The 17,152-nt window shown below is 48.1% G+C and overlaps 3 protein-coding genes across 3 annotated transcripts; 1 reads left to right on the top strand and 2 right to left on the bottom strand.

Moving 5' to 3' along the window:
• Window positions 1-8,346: 8,346 nt before the first annotated feature.
• Window positions 8,347-9,209, top strand: SEPMUDRAFT_156303 (uncharacterized protein; the record flags this gene model as incomplete). Its single annotated transcript, XM_016907666.1, has 2 exons — window positions 8,347-8,366; window positions 8,432-9,209. The coding sequence occupies 2 exons, from the start codon at window positions 8,347-8,349 to the stop codon at window positions 9,207-9,209; spliced, it is 798 nt and encodes a 265-aa protein (XP_016760748.1).
• Window positions 9,210-9,489: 280 nt separating this feature from the next.
• Window positions 9,490-10,320, bottom strand: SEPMUDRAFT_44463 (uncharacterized protein; the record flags this gene model as incomplete). The annotated part of the gene is made up of 1 exon (XM_016908931.1): window positions 9,490-10,320. One exon carries the CDS (start codon window positions 10,318-10,320, stop codon window positions 9,490-9,492), a length of 831 nt encoding a protein of 276 aa, XP_016760747.1.
• A 376-nt stretch (window positions 10,321-10,696) lies between these two features.
• On the bottom strand, window positions 10,697-16,444 carry SEPMUDRAFT_141516 (uncharacterized protein; the record flags this gene model as incomplete). The annotated part of the gene is made up of 1 exon (XM_016902967.1): window positions 10,697-16,444. One exon carries the CDS (start codon window positions 16,442-16,444, stop codon window positions 10,697-10,699), a length of 5,748 nt encoding a protein of 1,915 aa, XP_016760746.1.
• Window positions 16,445-17,152: the final 708 nt, after the last annotated feature.

The raw sequence follows: 17,152 nt of genomic DNA, 5'->3' as shown, positions 1-17,152 counted from the left end.
ATAATATCGACGGATTTCCTCTATCTTCTTGCCCTACGACTATCGTTGTCTGATTTGTCGGCCTAATTACCCTAGGAACGTTATATATATATAAACATTATATATTGGCCCTATAGCTACTAGGTCACCTAGAGATCATTTTTATCGTACGAATTACGCAAACAAGATAGGAAAATAATATCGACGGATTTCCTCTATCTTCCTATCGATCGGTTCACTTTACTGCCTAGCCTATAAATTCACTTCAGGTACGACGTAGTTACTTTACTTGTACGTTACAATAGTTACTACCTACCTTATTCACTATAGCTCCTCCTCTCTACTACTACCTTACTACTAACACTACTAACGCGATACTATACTACTAACGCGACACTATACTACCAACGCTATACTATACTACTAACGCTATACCTTACTACTAAGGCGACACTATACTACACCTTACTACTAGGCTATACCTTACTACCAAAGCTATACCTTACTACTAAGGCTATACCTTACTACTAAGGCTATACCTTACTACTAAGGCTATACCTTACTACTAAGGCTATACCTTACTACTAGCGCTATACTACACTATACTATACTACCTATACCTATATTGTACTATAGCCGCTGCCCTTGTTTAAATAGTTCGCGCAGCAATCGTACTAGTCTAATATAACGACGACTGTCTAGTATAGTTAGTAACTATCCAACCTTTGAAGAATTATATAGACAATCTACTAGATACGCCTGTCTATATAGTAATTAATAGTGTCCTCTATTTTAAGGATACTAGGGATCGCTAACGATATACCCGAAGCTAGGGCGATATACCTAGTATATTAGTGTAGACGGTTATAAGGCCTCTACTATAGTATCGGTCGGCTAATATACTACGGCTCTTCCTCTGTACTAGCTAGTATCAGACAACTAGTATAGCTAATACTACTAATCAATAGTATTGTATCGTAGTTATAAAGCTTAATAAATATTAGTATATCTATACTACTAGTAGGGTACGGGAGGATAAGGTCTTAAGGGGTACTACGCGGATTAGCGGGCTCTAAGGAATAGTAGTCGTTTAGTATTTTCTAAGAACCTTTGTCGTATTAAGGGCTATAGTATATATTAGAGATAGCTAGGTTAGGTATTGTATTAGGGAATCACTAGAGGTAATTCTTAGGATTTTTGAGGCGGCGGTAATCCGTAGGCTCGAAGGGGATAAAATAGTAAGGTATATAATAAATAGAAGGAGGGCAGTTGTTGTGTCTAAGTAGAGAGATATAATAGTAGATTAATTACTACGTTGTTTAATTGGTTCGGAAGTACTAGGTAGATAAAGGGAGACGCTAGTACGCGGCCCGCTATATTTATTTCCTAGTTCTATCTCAACTTACTACTATAAGGAGATATAGCGACGAGAGGAAAGCTACTACTACTATAACCTCGCGAAGAAGATAGCCTACTCGGTATATAGCGACATTAGGGTCGCTACTGTCGTTAGGCATAGTTACAGCAGGTATATAATAGCCGTACCCGGGTACGACGCTAGGAGGAAGATAGAGGAAGATCGAGTATACCCGGGACGACGCTAGGATAAAGACAGGACGATCGACTATACTCGGTTACGACGACGAGAGGAAGATAGAGGACGGTCGACTATATCCGGGCAGTACGACGCTAGGAGGAAGATCGAGGAAGATAGTCTACGGTAGTAGTTATAGAGGTATACTAGCAATATTACCGACAAAGGTATAAGGCGTATCCGGAACGGCGCCTATATCTATAAACAGGAAGGGCGTAGGAGGTATACCAGACTACTACCAACTCCTGCTCGATATAGTAAAGAGGCTTGGCTTATATATATACGGCGGCCTAATGCCTACCGGACACCTACCTATCAAACCGAAATCCTAATACCGCCCCCTATTAAACCGAAATCCTAAAAGATACCGAATCCCGACAGACTATAAGGGCTAATAGACAACCGACGATAGGCTATATTGCTATTACTAAAGCAGGCCCTCTAGACGGCCCTCTAGGCGGCGGCCCTAGTATAGGCCGAGGCTTCTTAGGCGTCCGAGTACTTATATCGCATTTTTGGTTAGTTATACGATAGCGCGCGTAGGCAGACCCTAACCGGCTAATCTTATAGCCTACCCTATTATTATATCGCTAGCACTCCTATCCGCTATCGGTATAAGGTCTATATAACCCTACGACATACTCGCCTAAGTCGGTCTCTATAATGCGTACAATATAATTATACGTATTTACGTACTTTAGCCGAACCTCGAGGAAGCTAGGCGACTACTACTTGCTCTATACCTACGGTACCTCTACTATAGTAGGAGGTATCTTAGTAGAGCCGAAGCGACGACGAGGAAACGGGCGACGAGGCTAATCGGCAATATTAGGATTAGAGCCGGTAGTAGTAGTAGCGGGAGCAGTAGTAATAGCAGGTATAGCGGTAGTAGCAGGAGTAGTAGCGATAACTAGTATAGGGGTTATAGGTAGTATTAGTCCTATATCGACTACTATATTGTCGTCCTCTTCCTCGTCCTCCTTACCGCCGCCCTCCTCGTCCTCCTCCTCGCTACTATCTTCCTCCTCCTCGCTACTATCTTCCTCCTCCTCGCCGCTATCTTCCTCCTCCTCGCCGCTATCGTCCTCCTCCTCGCCGCTATCGTCCTCCTCCTCGCTACTATCGTCCTCCTCCTCGCTACTATCGTCCTCCTCCTCGCTACTATCGTCCTCCTCCTCGCTACTATCTTCCTCCTCCTCGCCGCTACTGTCCTCTATATTAGTATCGCCCTTACTTATAACGACGTCGTCGTCCCTTCGCTAGTCAAAGCTACTAAGGTCGTCGCTACTATTATTATTATTATTATTAAACTAGTTTATATAACTAGCAAAAAAGAAGGGTCGTTAGCTATTGCTATTACTATCGCTACTGCTATCGCCTCCGCCTCCGCTATTACTATCGCTATCGCCTCCGCCTCCGCCTTCGCTATTACTATCGCTATCGCTATTACTATTACCGTCGTTGTCGCTACTACTATTACCGTCGTTGTCGCTATTACCGTCGCCGTTACTATTGCTATCGCCGTTACCGTCGCTATCGCTATCGCTGTCGCTATCGCTGTCGCTATCGCTATTAGCAGTAGTAGCAATAGTAGTAGCAGTAGCAGTAGCAGCAACTGTATAAGTAGTAGCCTCTTTATTATTAGCGGCATCGGTAGCGATAGTAGTAGCGTAGGCAGTAGTACTAGCTATAACAGCTACAATAGTTGCTACTATAACCGCTGCTCGTACTACTATAATAGCAGCAAGGCGTCGTATATATAACAGCGCTATCGTACGACGAAAACCGGCTGTTCTAGACTAACGGCGACGACGATCGTATTAGGTAAGTATATATCGACTATCGTATAATTAGGATTAGTCTTGTCTCGAGCGACTATTATATAATACTTACAGAGAACGAAGCGTACTATAGAAGGTCCTACGTAGTAGGCTAATCTAGATAATATTAGTCTAGACTATACGAGGTACTATAGAGGTAAACATACGAATCTGCCCTATATAGGAAGGCCGCCAGAGCCTAGTACTAGTATAACGACCATCGCGACGGCAGGTGTAATATAAGTAGCAGGAATAGTAGTAGTCGTCGTAGGTATAGTAGGTATAGTAGGTATAGTAGGTATAGTAGGTGTAGTAGGTATAGTAGGTATAGTATAGAAGAGAGAAGAAGAAAAAGGAAGAAATAGTAAGTTAATTGTTAGTACGCGTTATACGTCGTAAACCTTACTTGTTAACAACAGCAGTTTTCGTATATATATATTCGTAGTAGTCGCCTTACTTACCCTACATACCCCTACGCGATGTAAGTTTATATCTTACCTAGACAACAATAAGGTACGTAGGGCAGGTTCGAATACGGTTATCTATAGCTAGGAACAGCTAATTTCGGTAGTAAACTAACTATAGGTATAAAGGTCTTTTACGAATGTCCTTTATAGTAACTCTTTCTGTTATTAGAAATCGCCGCTTGCGGACAAGCTTATATATATCTGCTTTAATACTACGCCTTATTAGTTCGAGAGATAGAGGAAGACAAAGGAAGATAAAAGATAGTAAGGGAGGTATAGAAAGACTAATCGAGGCCCTAGGGTATAGCGCCTATATATATAAACCCCTTATATACTACTACTACCCTATTGGCCCGGAAGGTAAAAGAAGGCAGAAAGAGATGTATTAATATACAAGAAGCTTAGGGAAGGGATTATTAGTCTATATATCGTAAGTTACGCTTTAGAGTCCGTCTAGACCTAGTAGGCCTAAGTATATTCGCTAATATCGCTCTAAGGGTAGGCCGTATCGCTCGTAGTCGATATAACGGCGAACTTCGCGGTATATCTGGCCTAGGTATACTAGTATCGTACTAGACTAGCGAACTCCGGAATCCCTAAGTCTCTAGTATAACCGTATATAGATATAGTAGCGGCGAGCTTCGAAAGCCCGGTGTTTCTAACTCAACTTCCTACGTCTCTAATAGCGGCGAGCTTCGAAAGCCCGGTATTTCTAAACCAACTTCCTACGTCTCTAACTCAACTTCCTACGTCTCTAACTCAACTTCCTACGTCTCTAACTCAACTTCCTACGTCTCCGGAACGATATCCTATGTCTCTAGTACGACATCTTGCGTCTCTAGTACAACGTCCTCTACAGCGGGTATATCTGGCCTACGACGAAGGAATTCGGCTATATCCTATATTATAGACTAAGCCCGTTATATCGATAAGCGGTTATAGGTATCGAGTAGTACTATAAACGGCGACGTAAATAGAGAAATCGGTAGTAGCTTAGGCGTACGATAACGGACCGGCGGCGCTACTACTAGACTACGACCCTATAATGCTCGCGCTTAATTAAGCCGCTACTGCTAGACCTCGAGGACAAGGTTAGTATTACGCCGGGTATCGATTAACCTACGTATTGAACGTTGCTCCTCGGGCGTTGCTAGTAGATTAATACTCTCTAGGTCGACTCTAGCTATAGCTATACCGACGGGCCTCTTTGCCTTTCTCTATACTATAAGAGTAGCTAACCGGTCGTTGATATAGTAGTAGTAAGTCTATACAAAGCAGACGATATTATAACTATAGTCTTACTAACTAGACTAATCTTAAAGTACCGGTACTATATCGACAATAGTACTAGGTATAACGTTAGATATACTACTAACGTAGTTAAAGACCGTCGATAATAGCTACCGGAATCGCCTAGGTATAAACAGGTCGTATAGAAGTGTAACCCTATAGGCTAGTCTGCCCTCGTTTACTATTTTTTCGGACCAGGTCTCTAGTGCCTCTAAGGCAAACTATACGCGAGTATTCCTACGAGGAGCTACTCTACCCTCTAGGCGAGGAGGAAGTTTAAACGTACTCTCTAGAAACCCGTCCGGATTATAACTATTATAATACCGATCCGATGTAATTACCTCCTATAGCTCCCCTAAAGGTAGCTTATCTTCCCCGAGGAACCGTAGGATTAGCTAGCGGTAGCAAGACGAGTTAATTACATCCCTCTATATCGTAGGTAACTCGCCTCGGAAGCGCTACTCCTTAGCCGTCTAGTATAGTATACTACTAGCGCTAGTACCCTATACTAGACTAGGGGTACTCTAAACGTTATATATAGAGCTGCCCTTAGTCTACGTACTAAGGGCTACTACTTGCTACTAGAGACAGAGCCTAGCCCGGTTACTTAGTAACTAATTTCGCTTCGTACGTATCTTGGTTACCCGCTAACTACTTAGTATAGTACTAGATATCCGAGTACTATCCGAGCGGGTAGTACCTATTGAATTAAACGCCTAATATAGAACAAGCAAGGTCCTAATACTCGATCGCCCCTTACCTCGGCTACCGCGGCCGAGGCGCTACTAGACATTACTAATATCTAGCCCGATAGGAAACTTCTAACAGACTACTACCTTAATATTAGGTACGTTAACGCCTATACCTAGGGAGGTTATAGCAAGGATAATACGGATCTTAGAGGAAGTTAACTTAAACTCGTTATACCGGACGGCCTTATCCTACTACGGTGTTATAGATATAAAGGTTTGAACAATATTATAAATATAGTGCCCGGTAGTATTCCGTTAAGTAGTATACTGATTGTTAGGTAGTATATCGGTAGCGGCTGTAAGGCGAACTAAGGCATTATATATAAACTCCTCTACAGAAGCAATCGATCTAATACTATTAATAAATACGATAGTCTTCGGTATACTTATCGGCGACGCGTTACCGTTGTTAGCTACGTACTTAAGAATAAACGCTAAAGCATCCTACTTCGAAGTTAGACCCTTTAGAATTAGACGGATACAGAGAGATATATCCGTACGGTTAATCGACGTACAGACTACCTCTGTCTAATACGGCCTAGGACTATAGCGGCGGAAACTAGCTCCTCGAAGTACGGCCTCCTCGGTATCTTCGTTAAGGGTAGCGGAATAGGCAAACTAGACAACTTCCTTAGGAAGGAGGTTACGGAGCTGCCCTAATATACCGAATACTAGCCGGAATTCTTCCTATTAACGTATAGTATAACACTTATTAATAGCGACCAACCTAATCCGGGCCTATAGAGCTAACTATAATAGTTTCCGGAAGCTCGATAATAATACCTGCTCTAGACTAAGTAGGATATATGTATACTTACTACGCGCGATCCGAGTATATATATCCTTCTCTATAGCCTTAGTAGTCGTAGTAACAAGGACAGGCGTAGTGTCCCCTAGAAGCCCAATCCTACGAATATTACCTAGCTGCTTATTACTAAGCTTACTTAATAGTATAATCTAGAGCGTAACAAGGCCGGTAAGGACTAAATACGTATAGAAGATAACACTCTTACCCTATCTAGTCCGGGCGATTAAGAGAGTATTACCCTTACTATAGATTAGGCGCCTAAGGATACGGATCTAGGCTATACGAGGAGGATGTCCGATAATCGTAGTAAGACACTCCTTAAGAATAGGAACTTATAGTTTAATATAGTCGACTGCCTCCTAGACGATATCTTTAAGACAGGCAATTAGAAGGGAGCGGATAGTATCTAGGCGACTAGCTAATAGTATATCTAATAGTATAGGACGAGGACGCGACGATTGAGTACTAGCCTTCGCTATAGCCTTAGCACGACGCCCGCGGCCGTCTACCTTCTTATACCGCTTAGTTCTTGCTATAATACGTCTATCGAGGAAGACTAACGAAGATAGATATCGTAGCCGCCGACCGAGAAAGATAGAGGAGGATAGAGGAAGATAGATATCGGCCGCCTGTCGCCGTCGCCGTCGACCGAGAAAGATAGAGGAAGATAGATAACGGCCGTCTATAGGTACCGACTAAGAAAGATAGAGGAAGATAGATAACGGCCGTCCGTCGCCGTCGACCGAGAAAGATAGAGGAAGATAGATAACGGCCGTCTATAGGCACCGACCGAGGAAGATAGAGGAAGATAGATATCGCGATAGTACCTAATAGCCGCTCGTAGCCGTCGACTAACAATACCTACGAGCCGCCTATACCCGTTAACTAACGAAGATAGAGGAAGATAGATATCGGGACTATATAGCTATATCTTCGACTCCCTTATAGAAAGAGGATAGTAGATTGTCCCTATATTCCCTCTTATAACGACGCGTCGACGCACTCCTTTTGCTATCTTCCCCCTCTATTTACGATACCCTCCTCTTAGATAGACTAGTAGTTTAAGGTAAAGGAAGTTAAAGGAAGATCGGAGGGTATATCGGAGGGTATTAGTCTTAGTTAGGAGGGCGTAGGATACTGAAGTAGCTAGCAAAATACTATTTTTTACGCAATACTATAGTTGTCTATCGCGCGAGGCAGTAGGGAGTATAAAAAGTAGGTATTTCGAAAGCGCTGCTTCGGCGCTATAATTTAACCTTAATATCGAGATAGAATAGGATAGTAGTAGTATATATAGTTAGTATAAAGAAGACGACGCTATATACCGTAAAGCAGCTATACTAAACCTATTACTAAAAGCCCTTAGACTCTCGTACTACTAGCTTTTGTATTAGTAGCTTGTAATTAGCTAAGGAAGATAGAGGAAGCTAGAGGAAGTTAAATTAGGGGGTTACAGGGTCGGCAGTCGGGTACGAGAGGCTGAGTCACTACTGAGATAAGCTGTTATATAGTATGTGTAGTAGATGGTAGTATATTAACAGCCTGCAGGTATGCCATAGTCTTCATCTACCCCTGTGCCTAACTCCTTAGCATATATCCAATATTACGAACGGCTTTACTCGGCTGGCTATCTAAAATGGCATCCCGAGGCAGAACGTAGGCCTTTGTTTTGGAACTCATTTCTACACCAAGTACACATATTCAAGGCTAACATTTCGCAGAGCATATGCGGAGAGTGCTACCTCTAGCTCTATCTCCATCTCAACCTCTCCCAACTCAGAGTCTCGGTCCAACAGCCCAACCCACGAACAACAACAGATCGAAGCCTTCATCATCCCGCGTCTCAAGTTCGTCCACAAGACACTCCAAGCCCTCCTCGCGATCACAGCACACCCATTTCGAGTTCCCGAGTGGGAACTTACGAAATCCCTCCTTATCTACCAAATTCAATGCCTCGAAGAACTTGTCACTGACTACGGCGACGAGTACGCAGCCGCTCTGGCCCGAGTGCATGGCGTGTTCCTCCAGCGTGGGATTGAATTGCAAGAGGACAAATCTCCCTCCTGGAGTCGGTCTGCTCGAGCGTACTATTCCGCAATGCACGACGCAGCCGAGAATCTCGTTCAATGCGCTCTCGATACTAGAGGGGAAAATGCCGCGGAGAGTGCATTGGATTTGGTAGAGAAGCTTTTTTCGCCATTGGCAGAACTTCAGGAAGAGGTAGATGCAGAACAGATGCCTCCTGTGTCGCGACCTCGAGCGGAGAGTTTATCTTCGAGAGCCTGGCCATTCTTACATGGTTGTGCTCATCCTTCCAATATTTCGGCAGCCCCGTGTCCGACTACCTACGCTTACCCATCGACATGTTTTTCACTAGCTTCTTCACGCTCATCATCCCTATCTGACAGACTCGGCCTATCAGATGCGCTCAGAACTCTTGATCTCGGCGGGCCGTTAGGTAGGAGAGGTGGTCGTACCAGCAACAGACAGGACGACTAGCGACGATGCTGCTGTCCGCGACGGTGGAGCGCAGAGCAGAGTCAGTTGTTCTGCCTAACATCGACCTTGGTGGGTACTTCGGTCCCGAAGTTTGATGCGCGAGACAAGATTTTAGGTTGTGGATCATCGGTGGCATGTTGATATATATACCTTATTGAACAACAAAAGGCTTTGTTTGGGCGTTCTACAATACCTTCTCTCCCAATCTGCCAATCTGCCAATCTGCAATTCTGTCACTTCACACTATTCCCACATCCTTCTCTACCCCCAACCATCAGATCTAATCCGCCTCCCCGTCCTCCTGCTGATAATCCGGCCCCTGGCTTACAATCCAACTCTTCACCTCCTCATAATCCTTACAAACATGCTTCGCATTCCACCCATCCGACCCCTTCACCCCATCCGGAAACGTCGTCGCGGCTCCCTCCAACGCCGTATCCCCACAACACATGATCCCCTGCCTGATATAATCAAAACAATGCCCCAAATGCCAAGAATGATCATGATGAGGATGTTTCTCCTTCCCTCTCCTCCTCGGCGGCATATGCTCCATCCCCACCCCCATCACAGTCCCATTAATCTTCCCCGCCAAATCATTATACGCCTCCATAATACTAAACAAACAATGCAACTGATGCGCCATCGACGTATCCACCAAATTATACCCTCCAGGCTCCATCGTCGGGGGCGCGAGCTCGGGGTATCGTTTCGGAGAATAATCTTTCAAATTTTGCAACCCAAATCCATCAGGTGCGAACGTCCTCCAGAACTCTTCTGTGGCAGCTTGTGCCTCCGGATGCCCGATGGAGGCGGTGGCTTGCGAGGACGGGTGGAAGAGTTGAATGCGTTGGGTGAAGCGCGGGGCGAGACCGTTGATGTCGCCGGTGTGTTGAAAGTGTTCGCCACGGGAGAGTTGGAGGGCGAGAATGGTGGTGGTGAGGAGGAGGAGGATGTTGAGGATCCAGGAGAGATTTGTGCTGCTGCTCCAGGGACGTCGCGAGAGGGGATATGGTGTTGGATGGCAGTAGGGTAAGTCTTCTCCTTCTCCTGCTGTACTGGCTTCACTTCGTGAGAGGAGGCTTTCCTGGTCTGGAGGCTGTTGGGGCGTCATTTGATTATCCGTCTTGCAAGGTGAGTACAAGTCAGAGGCTGTTCCAAATGGGCCTTACTCGATTCGTTCGCGCGCAAGCGGCACAAGTGAACAGAGATGTGAGCGTGAATTGGAAAAAAGTCCATACGTTGCCTCCATTGTTGGAAGAAGCAATTCATAGCAGTAGTGTTACATTGAGTTGGCCACTGGTTTGCTCTTGTGCCGGCGTCTTTGACTAGTCCGACATGGCATGTCAAAGAAAAGTCTGATCAATATCTCTATTGACCTACACTTTCAGCCACAACTGAGTCGTCTTGGCAGTCCTTCCCGACACACTCTCATTTTCCCTCTCTCTCCCTCTCCCTCTCTCGCTCTCTCTATCCATTATATACCCGCCTCAGTCGTCATTTTCCGTGTACTTTGAAGAGAACTTGACCAGCGAGCTGAAGTCCTCCCAGCCCATCACGCGGCCCTTCCCTTTCACCTTCTCCATTTCATCTGCGTCGAGATCCGCATCGCACCCAACGAGCCAGCTCTGTGGCCGTAGACTAAATTGTCCGTCTTCGCGAACGAGCTGAGTTCGCTCTGGTCCGGCCTTTGCGTGCTTTGTCGAAATTTTGGGTGCGTGCTGCTCCACCAACGCATCTGAGCGCCGCTCGCGATGCTCCAAGACGTCCACGTCAATCGTGTCCAAAGCGACGATGCGGTACACATAAATCGGTCTCGACTGTCCAAATCGACGTACTCGACCGACCGCTTGTGCCATGGTGGAGTCATACTTGTATTGCGTCTGCTGGAGCAGCGGGCTCAGGAAGATGACATGATTGGCGTTCTGCAGGTTAGAGCCTGCCGCTGTCTCGTCGGCGGCGTTGAGCACGATCACAGTGTCAGCAGAGGCTCGGAAGGCCTCCAACTGACTTCCAGCTTGCGCGGCATTCTCTACTACGATGCCTGAGATTTGATAGTGCTTTAATGCGAGGGCAGCCTGCTGAAGTTGCTGGGCAAATTGTACAAACAGAATGGCCTGCTCGCCCTTACTCTGCACCATTTGCAGGATCTGCATCGTCTTTTCGAGCTTCGCACCGTACGGCGACGGCTTGATGCGATTGAGGTCTCCCATTTTGGTGGTCCATAACAAATGATGTGCTTGCACAGCGCTCGAGCAACCCGCAGCCGGGCAAAGAGTGGTTGCGGCCTTTTTGTTGTGCTGATAGCACGTCTCGCATATCAGATGGCCACAAACAGCCGACAGCGCGTAGTTGGTAGGGACGGGAGTCGCACACGCCGGGTTGGTGCACCTGTTGACCTTTCTCTTGTTCTGTGAATCGTCCTGGAGCTGCCGGGCAGTCGTCAAGTAGCGCAGAGATCTCCTTTCCATCAACAGCCTGCTGCACAAGCTGTTCAGCTTGTGCACAGAACTCCCCGTGTCGTTTTTGCTCCCGCCTCTGGTAGTCTTCGATGCCTTGCGAGCCGATGCAAAGATCGAGGCGACCTCGTCGACACCTTCATTGAGCATACATGCCGACCACTCGTCGAACCTTGCTTTTTCTTTGGCTGTCACGTGCGATGCCATGTCCGCAAGCGAGGCGCGTAGATTCGCGATATGGCTGTTACAGGAGTCTATCAAGTCATCCAGAAGGACACCGCGCGAGGTCTGATCCACAAATGCAGCTGCTTTAGACAGCGCTTCTTCAGCTGTAGACGAGCTCGATACTGCTTCGTTCAGTCGTCGATTTCGATCGGTTGTTTTGGACTTTCCAGTGGCCTTAATTCGCATTTGCGTCGTATTGAGGTGTTGAGATAACTCAGTATAGAGCAGCCGGTGCTCAACGTCCAAGTGAACGGGGACGAGATAGTCCTCGTACTTCATCTCGCTGAAGTCACCCACGTTTTGACGCGCAAAGGTTCCTAGAAAGCGCTGGTGGAGCGCATGTATACTGGCATACTTCGCGTGCGAAGGCAGGTGACGCGACATCGTATCGAACAGCTCAAATGGCGACAAGTCCTTCGTCAACGCTTTACGGCTAGAGGCCTTGATCACTGCTGCGTCCATAGAACCGATCGGTAAGGTAACACCAAGAAGTTTCGCCATTTGAGCGACCTGGAAGAAATCTTCGATTGCTGGCGTACCAGAGAGTCCCCATCTTTTGTCTGCCGTCAAAGCCACTGTTGCCGCATAGTCTGTTGGATCATAATCGTGAAACTCATCTACGATAAGACGATTGAAGTAGAACATTTCAAACAGTGGCTGGTCGATCGTTGCGGTGTCGAGGGTATCAGGCGCTGCCTGCATTGTTTGTTGAGCCGACGTCAGCTTCTGGTTCTTGTTCTTGTTCTTGTTTGCGATATAGCCCTGGCCACGATGGCGTCTTGATGGCACCATTGCTTTAAACTCTTCGTTCTTCAGGTTCGCGCGATAGGTAGCTTTGACGTGCGTGATCAAGCTGCCTTTGCCCTCTCCCTCAAGTATAGCAAGATGTTCAGGGATCTGCTGCACTGCGTAATCTCTCCACCGCATAAAAGCGCGTCCCTTTAAAGCTGCCGGTCCTGGCACTGCTGCAAAAGATGCCAATCGATTAGTATACTCCGGACTTGCAAATACTGTACGACTAACGACGATAATCTTCGCCTTCGCAAAGTCCGCAATGGTGTACATGCTCAAATGCTTAGGGGTAGCAATGCGGTATACGCCGTTCTGGAGGCCCATTTTATTCTTAATTTCATCGACCCACTGCTGAACGAGTGAAGGCGGGCACACAATAAGTGTCGCCGTCGTAGCTTTGAGACCCGCTGGCTGCCGTGTTTGCAAATCTCTTATAATGTCCTCGTCTCCAGCAGACGTGGACTTCAGTGCGCTACCGATAAGAGCCAGACTCGTAATTGTTTTGCCAAATCCAGGATGATCAGCGCAGATTCCGCCTCGAACGTTCACTGTAGCACGAGCGCGCACCTCTGCCATCCACCCCGAAGCCATCCACCCTGAAGCGGCAACGGTCTCTTCTTCTGATTCTTCAAGAGTGAATCGAGCCCCTTTCTCTTGCTCAATCATCCACGCTAACGACTGCCTTTGCGCGTGAAACAATTCCACCGAAAGCCCAGTGTCAGTAGAGTGGAGGTCTGCATCGTCATTTTCATTGGAAACAAGTTTGAACTTCTTGAATACATAAGGGGTCCTGTCGGTCTTGTGCAGAATACGCCAAACGTATTCCACATCGCTGGCAGCACTTGGCAGTCTAGCCCTCGCACGATGCGCAAGCGTTGCGATATTGACCCCTAGGTCGACCTTGAGGCCGTCGGATACCTGCGTCGCCACAAGAACAACAGCTTGTGGGCGAGCTTTGATCGCCTGCTCATAAGCAGCAGCACTAGGCATATCTTCGTATGCCTTGATCTCGTTGTTGTCTTGGAGCGCCCATCGCAGTTCTGGACGGCTTGGCGCACACCGTTCGCATCGGAGACTTGCTGCCTGTGCTGCCAGGGGACGCCACTCGGAGGTCGGAAATGCGCGTCCCATGGCCTCGAGTGCCCACTTGTGATCGACAAGAACAGGCGCGTTGGTTTTCTGAATTTCTTTGCCCTTGAGAAATGCGCTAAGCAGTTGCACAGTCTGGGTGCAAGCCGCTGCCCCGACTACAGTCCCTACAGCCTTCAGCCGATCAATCTCGATCAAGGGCTCGGATGCTGCTAGATGGCAGGCGTGCTCATGCCATGTACCGCTGACGGCGAGCTGGGGCTTTGTCGCCAGCTTTCCAGGGCGAGCCCATGGACGCCACGGCGCAGCGATGCTCGCGAAAACACTCCGCACTTCATCATACTCTAAACGCTCAATATTGTCAGAGAATACGAAGCAGTCTGCCTCCGGTTCCCCTGTGCCTGTGGGATCCAAGAACAGGAACATCGGTGGTTGTGCAGGATCTGTCCGCTTGAACAAACTGTCTGAAGCTTTGCCGCAATGCGGGAGATACTCGTATCTACCGCTGAGCATAGCCAACGGGGTGTCAACTGTGATGTCAAGGAATGCTGGGACGGTGTGCGAGGCGTAGTCGAGCAGACCAAGCCGAGCCCACCAAGAGGCTACTCTATCACCAGATTCTCGAATTTGAATGGGATACCGCATACTTTCGGGATTACGAGCCTGCCACCGATCGGGAAAGAGAGAATTCCTCGCAGTTCCGACAGCGATAGGCTGTACTAGCTGAGCACGTAGCGCACTGTTCGATGGAAGGTGTTTTGGTATATCAGCGAAGAGGCGCCAGTTTGCTCGATCTGTCGCAAGACTCAGCTCAAGACGCGCGCCACTCCCGGCATAAGTGACGGTCCAGCAATGAGTACGGCGAATGGACTGCAGGCTGAACTGTGGACCAATGGCTTTTACGATGGCTTCAAGCTCCTTGCTCAACGCAAGGTCCTGCCATGAGGAGCTTGTGAAGTTCAACACGAGAGGAAGCGTAGAGCGCAGGAAGTCCTCGAAGTCGCTCGGTGTAGATCTATCACGGCTTAGCTGAGGATCATGTTTGTAGACGTGTGTTGGGTTTCCAGCACAGTCATAACAAGCAGTGTGACCACAACCAGTGCATTTCTGTATGGGCCTCGATGATATTTTTCCGGCCGTCTCGCAAACGCAACGTCGTGCAGCCTGTTCAGCTCGGCGCAGAAGCAGCGCCAGGTCCACTGTGTCCTGTAGAGCTGCTGCGGCGACTCGCTCCGTCGGTGCGGTAAAAAATCCGAGGCTGGACTTGGTCGGTGTCGCGCTTCGCCTATCGTCAGCTTGTGAGCGGCTGATGGCGCGATGTCCAGCGATCAATGCCGACAAGATGGCAGGGCCAATAACCGTTGTCGACATCGCATTACCAGCAAGGTCTTGGATCTCTCTCGGTTGCTCCGTAGTGAAAGAGATCTTGTCTAGTGGCAGCCCTTGCAGCTTCAGAAGCTCTTCGGGCACGAGCGCTCGCCCAGAATCGGTCAAGAAAGGGATCATAGTAGGAGTGATACATCCGATGATACCGAATGCAGCCTGGTCAATCTGGCGGTCGACGTTTTGTGATACATTCCAGATCTTCGTCTTGTACCAAGGATCGTAGAAACCGTGGTCTGGCAGAGCATTGCGCATGACGGCGATATCTAGCAAATCCCAGATTCGTTCAGGCATCCGATAATACCATGTGGGATCGCCGCCCTCCGGAACTAAGACCGACCCATTCTCAGACCAATGAGTAACTGGTCGCCCATTACCCAGCCTGAGATCCTGGCGCATGTCCGTATGGCGGAGTTCGCACCTTGTCCAATCAATTTCTCTGGTAGGGGCGTCATCCTTGATATGTTGCTGAGTCCTCCTCTGATCACCGGGTAGCAGGAAGCTCGACACCGGAGAACTGGCCGGCCGTTTGAAGTAGCTCATGAGCTCGGTCCATTTTTTGCCTGCTCCTTCGAGCGAGACGCTGGTAGCACGCTGATCAAAACAAACCATATACCCACGCTGCCGAGTTTGTGGAATATGAAACCTCTTGGTGTCGAGGAAGGCTCCAGTAGAAACATACCCAATCTTTTTGTAGTCCGATAACATCCTGTCCCATGGCGCACCGAGCACATTCTCTAGTAGGACAATCGAGGGCCTGAAAGCCTTGCAGTATGCCAACACAGCAGTGTAGGTATCGCCAGATTCTCCGCCATCGTCGACAGTCTTCTTGTGTTTATTCAACATTGAATAATCGACACAGCTTGTGCCAGCGATAAGCAGATCCACATCTCTCGGCACAGCTACTTTGCCGCCGTATGCGGTCGTGGCCTTGGGCTCCGCGTCGTGAACAGCGTTTGTAAGTTCACAGATATCACGGAATATGATGGGCGGGCGAAAATTCCGTTCAATGTAAGCCTGTTTGAAAGGAACGATCTCAGCAGAGAAGAGATGGTCAAGCTCAAAAGCAGAACTTCCGAGGCACTCCTGGAACAATTCGAGGGCCAACAATGGGCTTTCGGTGCCTGAGCACATTGTAGCGACTCTCAGAGGTCCAGGTAGAGAGTCCAAAGCATTCTGCAGGCCCTTTTGAAGGCCCTTTTTAGTGATTTCCTCGAAGATTTCCCGAGTGTCCGACAGGGGAGGGAGACCGAGCTCTAGCTTGGTTCCTTTGCCAGCCAAGTTCACCATGCCCGTAGCTCGGGTCTTCTTCTCTGCACTCGTCTTGACTGTGCTTTTCTTGGCCGCCGGCAGCCTTGAAGTCTGTCCTTTCTCCTCCTCTTCACTTTGATCTTCTTCTTCTTCCCCTTCTTCTGCTTCTTCCGAACTTGCTTCCTCGCTCGCCGAGGACGATCTGCTTGCGTCGTCGGTCGCGCTTCCATCACTAACCCCAAACTCCGACTCCTCGTCTTTGGGCCTGCCGCGAGGTGGTAGCTTCCTCGAGCGGTGTGAGCTTGCCAGCTCGTCCTCGGAACAGTCCGAATCCTCCAAAGCATCAAAATCTGTTGAACTGATCATCAGCTTGACAGCATCCAAAGATTTCCGGGCCGCTTGTCGGCACGGCCTGGAACCCTCCACTACGACCCCCTCATCCTTGGGAGTAGCACCGATGTCACTCTCTAACAATGGAGCCGAGTGCTGTTCGGGCGAGGAGGGCGCTCGAGGCCGACATGCCACTAGTGACTTGCGAAAGTAGTCTTTGATGTTCCCAGAGGCCTTTGCCTTGAGCGGGGCTTTGCGCGAAACGACTGCGGTGCGGCTCGGTGGCAGTGGTTTCTTCTGCCAGCCCACTCCGTCCACATATGCGATTGGACCCTTCGCTATCCGTTGCCACTCGGAGGGAGTCAGTACGCGGAAGATCTCGCGCTGTGGGTGCTGCCGCCTAACTGTCGAGTAGTC

Source organism: Sphaerulina musiva, assembly GCF_000320565.1.
Source record: "Sphaerulina musiva SO2202 unplaced genomic scaffold SEPMUscaffold_5, whole genome shotgun sequence".
Classification (NCBI taxonomy): Eukaryota; Fungi; Ascomycota; class Dothideomycetes; order Mycosphaerellales; family Mycosphaerellaceae; genus Sphaerulina; species Sphaerulina musiva.
The sequence above is the reverse complement of the archived record's forward strand: the minus strand, read 5'-3'. Positions and strand labels throughout refer to the sequence as shown.